Source organism: Nycticebus coucang, chromosome X (genome assembly GCF_027406575.1).
Source record: "Nycticebus coucang isolate mNycCou1 chromosome X, mNycCou1.pri, whole genome shotgun sequence".
Lineage (NCBI taxonomy): Eukaryota > Metazoa > Chordata > Mammalia > Primates > Lorisidae > Nycticebus > Nycticebus coucang.
The window spans coordinates 5,869,105-5,875,361 of record NC_069804.1 but is presented as its reverse complement, the minus strand read 5'-3'; the positions used below and the strand labels follow the sequence as shown (position 1 = coordinate 5,875,361).

Here is a 6,257-nt window from a genome sequence, read left to right as displayed (position 1 = left end):
ACCCCTCCCTCCTCCCCCTCCCTCTTCCTCCCTTCTTCTTCAGTTATGTTTTTCTCTTCCGTGGGCATGTAGTTGTTCACCTACTGGTTTCATATTCGTACTGGGTACACTGGCTACTTGCTTTTCCATTCTTGTGATGTTTTTACTTAGCAGAGGATTCTTCAAATTCATCCAGGTAAATACAAAAGATGTAAGGTCTCCATCTTTCTTTATGCCTGACTAGTATTCCACGGAAAACATACTCTGGTTTGCTTTTCTAAGGAATCCATTTGAGAGAAAGAGAACCAAGAACAGTATTCTTCATACCCTATTTGTGCCCTGGAAGTCTGTAGAGCAAGGCAGCTATGGCAGGCACCAGGGTGAGGTCCCTCCCCCAGGGTCAATTAAGACTTTTATGGGCCATAAAGGCAAAACATAGAATATATCTCAACCTAAGAATATACCGCATTCACATAAAACACATGCTAAATTGTGTTTTACGACCACTGGTACAAATCCCAATATGATCTCCAAGCTCCAGGTTCATTTTATTCTCTGATTTTAAAAGGAATTAAAACATCTCTGTGAAACCCCAAATGGCCCTTAACGAGCTGCCTGACAGGTAAGAAGCTGGCTTTGCCCCCCCATCTCATCTATTTTATTTCCCATCGCTCCCTGCATGACTTGGCCCATCTCTTGAGCTAAGAAGGGACTTGATGAATCTTTGCAGAACTGAAACTTGCACTGCCCATCGCTTCACCTCACACCGGAAACACGGGGAACACCGCACACGCTGTTCAACTGAACCCCATTACAAAGGCTGGGACGACAGCACACCATTATTAATTGCCACGACACATTTTATTTTAATTTTGCATTACATGTTCTAAGGAAATGTTTTACTTGATGTATTTTGATGACAAGTGAAGACATGATTTTACTGAGATGCGCCCAACACTTATCCTGTTTTCTTTCCTTGTGTTTTTTCTCCTCCACTATTCATTGTATGTCCTTCAGGGAAACCTGAAGAGTGGGCTTCCTCTCTTGAATCTTTAGTTGTGCAGATGTATACTTGCAATTCAGTTTACCTGCAGTGTTGCTGACCTTGTAAAATGATGCCTTGCATACTTTACTAAATCCTTCGCCTAACTTTTAACATCTGTGCAATGCTAGGAATATAAGCATTTAAAATAAAATTGGTCAAAAGCTTCCAAATCCAGTGAAGTTTGATTGGACTTGAGAGGTAACGGTAATGGACGCCTTGAAAGCAAGTGGCCATGCCTTCCAGCTCTGTAAACAACAAACAACTGCGCCTTTACAGCTTCCTTAGGTTTCTCCCAGACAAAAAAAATTCATAGTTCATGCTGTAAAATCAAAGCAAAACTTTTAGACGGTAATGGCTTGACTATAAGATAATTATGGTCATTATAAATAAACCAGATTTTAAAATGCCCTGAAATACAATGGTGATCTCAGGTACCGGGAGCTGCTTTTACGCTCCACCATTTGCATCTGGAGGTACGTACTGTTCCTGCATTTGCTGGTAGCATTTTACAGATTAAACAGCTAATTCTCCACACAAATAGGCATTCACGTAATCTATGAAGGCTCTTCAAGTTATTTAATCCTCCAACATAATCAAGTGATGTTCCCACATCATCAAGTATTTTCCAAAAGTCCACTTGCATGGAATGTGCTCCGCTCTGAGTGAACACCGTCATCTCAAAGCATCAACTCACGACTGTGACTTTAAATGCCGTCAGCACAACAGCATTAGCAACAATTCTAACTCTTCATCCATGTGCTCGTACTCTTTACTAAGAATGTTTTCTAAATTAGGATGAGAGATTTTCCTCAATTTCTAGGATGAGAAACCATGTGAAAAGGAACAATCCTGTTTGCTTTAGACAATTCCAGGACGCGGGGTGGGAATCACATTTTTTTTGTTTGTTTTTCAGTTAAGAAAAAGAAAAAAATTAAAGTCTGAAATAGAAGAACTTTTAAAGTTCTTCTAAAGGAGTTGAGGAAATGTGGTTAAATCTGGAAACTTCTTAAGGTGGAGGGCAGGCATAGAGGAAATTCTAGTCAACTTTCAGAATGCTCAAGATCGGGCTACCTCCACTCCAGACCAGCCCGTGGGGTCCCGGAGTTTCATTCACCTGCCCTGCCTTTAGAACTGAGCAAATGCTGGGCAAACAGCAGGTGCTTAAATAAATGGGTAAGCAGGTGGGTGGCAGTGTCTCTCGATTTACCCATAAAGGAATTGCATCATTTGTTGGAGAAGGTCTTATGTCTGAACAAGTGACTAAACGGTACACTGCACAGAGGGAGGGCTCTCCCAGGAGGCCGCTGGCTCACTCACACTGCGGCACTGACCTGTGCACTGCACAGAGGGAGGGCTCTCCCAGGAGGCCGCTGGCTCACTCACACTGTGGCACTGAACTGTACACTGAACTGTGCACTGCACAGAGGGAGGTGTCTCCCCAGGAGGCTGCTGGCTCACTCACACTGCGGCACTGAACTGTGCACTGCACAGAGGGAGGTGTCTCCCCAGGAGGCCGCTGGCTCACTCACACTGCGGCACTGAACTGTACACTGAACTGTGCACTGCACAGAGGGAGGTGCTCCCCAGGAGGCCACTGGCTCACTCACACTGCAACACTGAAGTGTACACTGCACAGAGGGAGGTGTCTCCCCAGGAGGCCGCTGGCTCACTCACACTGCAACACTGAAGTGTACACTGCACAGAGGGAGGGCTCTCCCCAGGAGGCCGCTGGCTCACTCACACTGCAACACTGAAGTGTACCCTGCACAGAGGGAGGTGTCTCCCCAGGAGGCCGCTGGCTCACTCACACTGCAACACTGAAGTGTACACTGCACAGAGGGAGGTGTCTCCCCAGGAGGCCACTGGCTCACTCACACTGCAACACTGAAGTGTACACTACACAGAGGGAGGGCTCTCCCAGGAGGCTGTTGGCTCACTCACACTGCGGCATTGAACTGTGCACTGCACAGAGGGAGGTGTCTCCCCAGGAGGCTGCTGGCTCACTCACACTGCAACACTGAAGTGTACACTGCAGAGAGGGAGGGCTCTCCCAGGAGGCCGCTGGCTCACTCACACTGCGGCACTGAACTGTGCACTGCACAGAGGGAGATGTCTCCCCAGGAGGCTGCTGGCTCACTCACACTGCGGCACTGAACTGTACACTGCAGAGAGGGAGGGCTCTCCCAGGAGGCCGCTGGCTCACTCACACTGCGGCACTGACGTGTGCACTGCACCGAGGGAGGTGTCTCCCCAGGAGGCCGCTGGCTCACTCACACTGCAGCACTGAACTGTGCACTGCACAGAGGGAGGTGTCTCCCCAGGAGGCCGCTGGCTCACTCACACTGCATCACTCAACTGTACGCTGCAGAGAGGAAGGCTCTCCCAGGAGGCTGCTGGCTCACTCACACTGCGACACTGAACTGTGCACTGCACAGAGGGAGGGCTCTCCCCAGGAGGCTGCTGACTCACTCACACTGGGGCACTGATCTGTGCACTACACAGAGGGAGGGCTCTCCCCAGGAGGCCGCTGGCTCACTCACACTGCGGCACTATCTCTAGCTCTGTCACTATCCTCTGCTCTCCTGGGCAATGGGTCATTCGTGCATTTTCCCTGATGGACTGCAATTTGGTGGAAATGGAATTAAAACCACGTTGTGCATCTCATCCTGGAACTGGGGCACAGGCATTTCTTGGCCACAGATAAAATTACACAAAACAAGACCAATAACAAACACAAGTGCTCCCGTCACTAAATTCTGCCTATGACTAAAGACAATCACACTTATACCTACACAGAACATGGATTGCTAGTGGGGGGGCTTTTGTTCCTCTCAGACATTCCAAACCAATGATTCTGAATTATGTTCACAGAAATTTCCTGAACTGTAGCACCCCCGAAGTGGTCTTTGTGTTCAGAGCTTCCATTTGCTTAACAAAAACAACCCCCCCCGCCAAATAAAAACCACTGGAATCCAAATATAATTAGATATAATCAGTTCAGCAGAGATTTATCTTGGAATTATTGTTACTGAAGGATTTCACAAAAAATTATTGTGCAAAAAAATCTATTTCTGAGCCTCTCTATATATTTTTAACTTAAATACTGATAAGCTTCTTTGATCCTATTTTAAACATCTCAACCTTGTTGAGGAAAGAGAAACACTGTGTGTGTGTGTAGATATGTGTACATCCATACATGTGGGGAATAGCATTGGATACGTGTTCTAATACCAATAATAATGACTAGTCTTCTGATGAACAAATGGGCACTTACCACGGTCTACTACTGGTAAAGAAGATGTTCCTTTGTCCACTATAAAGTTGCACATGTGAAGATTTACTGAACTTTTTTAAACTTGACTATCTTTTTTTATCATGCTGTTTGGGAGTCTTGGTGGTTATTAAATAACTTCACGTCACGGGGTGAGAGATGCCTTACGCTGTCAATGACACACGTGTGCTGAGCGCTGGATTAAGTTTACCTGGTGCACCTTCCTACCATCTGTCTGCACTGCTGTGGGTGTACTCGTGAGGACGCCTTTCCACCCCGTCAAAGAGGGCAATGGGTCTGGCCAGGGAAGGCACACATTGCCCAACTTCAACCCCCCCTCAGCCCCGAGTTCAGTGGTTGGTGAGTTCCCGCTCAAGTCTTCAGGTGATAAAATAGAGAATTGGTCCAAATCCCAGACTGGGACGGGGCTGGCGTCACCCTGTGCCCTCTGAGGCCTGGGTGTGTGCGTGGACGGCTGGCTCTGCACACAGCCGCCCAGTCCCGCAGGTGTGGCTACAGGCTGGTTCTCCAGTCTTGCTGTCTGTCTCTGTCACACTGGCAGGTCAGGCCGGAGGAGGGGCAGCACAGCTGGAGCCAGGGCTTCCAGAAAATGTTCCCCAGGGACAGCTGGTTGGGGACGTCTCTCAGGGTCTTGTTGTGTCTGTGCACGGCGGCCCGCATGGCTTTCAGGATTTCATGGAATCGCGGCTCGATGGCCGGCGTCAGTGGGTTCCTCTCTCTGGGATCTTTGGAAATGTCGAAGAGCAGAGGAGGGTCATGGTAGGTGACAAAGCTCCCGAAGCAGAAGCAGACGTGTGTGGAGAAGCAGCCGTTGGCACCTTCGGGACTGAAGTTGGGGGTGAAGTAAAAGGCTTTCCAGATAGACGTGCCTGCAGTTTCAAAGGATGGGAAGGGTTAGGTGTCAGGCATCACCGCCAGGGCCCTCGCCACAAATGACCAAGTGACACAGACACTAGGCCTCACGGGTCTGAGAGGGTGAGGGCTGGTGAGCTAGTGGCAGGCACAGTGCTGATGCGAGCATCAGTGGTAAGAAGCCACACACAGGCGCACACACAGCCGGACCCCAGCTATGGCCTCAAGCGCGCGACCACTCAGCCACCACTTCACTTTCTCGCTCTCAGACAGTCTTGTAACACTGAATCAAGAATTAACTGAGGCCGGGAAGTGAGTGTGGGGGCCACAAATGGGGAACAGAGATGACCTCTGGGGTTTGGAGATGTTCTAAAATCAGATCGTGACCAGGGTGGCATAGCTCTACGATTTTGCTAACAACCTTTGAATCCGGGTATCATGGTGTGCAAATTAGACCTTCATGAGCTGACGGAAATTCCACATTGGCTGAATTCGACTACACCAGATGGTTAGTTTTTTAAATGTTAAGTTCTCTGTTAAGTCACTCAATATTGAATGTCTTAGAAAAATGGATTTACAAACAAATGAGAAATTATGACATAACAGACTCATTTCCGGTTTCTTGGCGAGTGTAGGGATTTTCTGAGGAGCTGCCTGCTCTCCGCCTCTGAGAGAGCTCTACAAACACTTCCCGGGTGTGAACATGTGGCAGGTAAAAAGGGAGAACTAAAATGCCTGGAACCTGAGCTGCGGGGGCAGAACGTGGGCGCGGCCCTCTCGGCTGTTCACACAAAGCGGAAGACGCCTCATTCCTGCTCAATCGCCCTCATCTTTGTGGAGATGGACAGAGATAGCTTTGGTATCTCGTGGCCGACTGGTCAGAATACTAAATAAATTAGTGGAACCAATTTAAACCAATTTAAACAGTCTCTGGCAGGCAGTATATTTGCATTGTGTCAAACTAACAGAAGTAATGCCTGGGACTTTTTCATCCCGGTATTAATGTAATCTTAGGTCATGTATGCATTAGTACCTCCAGCCATGGGGGTCCTACCCACACTGACCCCCTCCTTACATGACCTAATTTCC

The 6,257-nt window shown here is 48.2% G+C and overlaps 1 protein-coding gene across 5 annotated transcripts in view; it reads right to left on the bottom strand.

Annotated features, from left to right (window-relative positions):
- Positions 1-2,994: 2,994 nt before the first annotated feature.
- Positions 2,995-6,257, bottom strand: part of STS (steroid sulfatase) — a 173,651-nt gene continuing 170,388 nt past the window's right edge. For 4 of the 5 annotated variants that reach the window (XM_053579485.1, XM_053579487.1, XM_053579486.1 and 1 more), the window contains one exon: positions 4,808-5,185. In XM_053579485.1, coding sequence (XP_053435460.1) covers positions 4,809-5,185 — 377 coding nt within the window. In that variant the 3' untranslated portion in view covers position 4,808. Of the gene's footprint in view, positions 5,186-6,257 lie in introns of all 5 variants that reach the window. The other variant, XM_053579484.1, reaches the window with a different exon arrangement.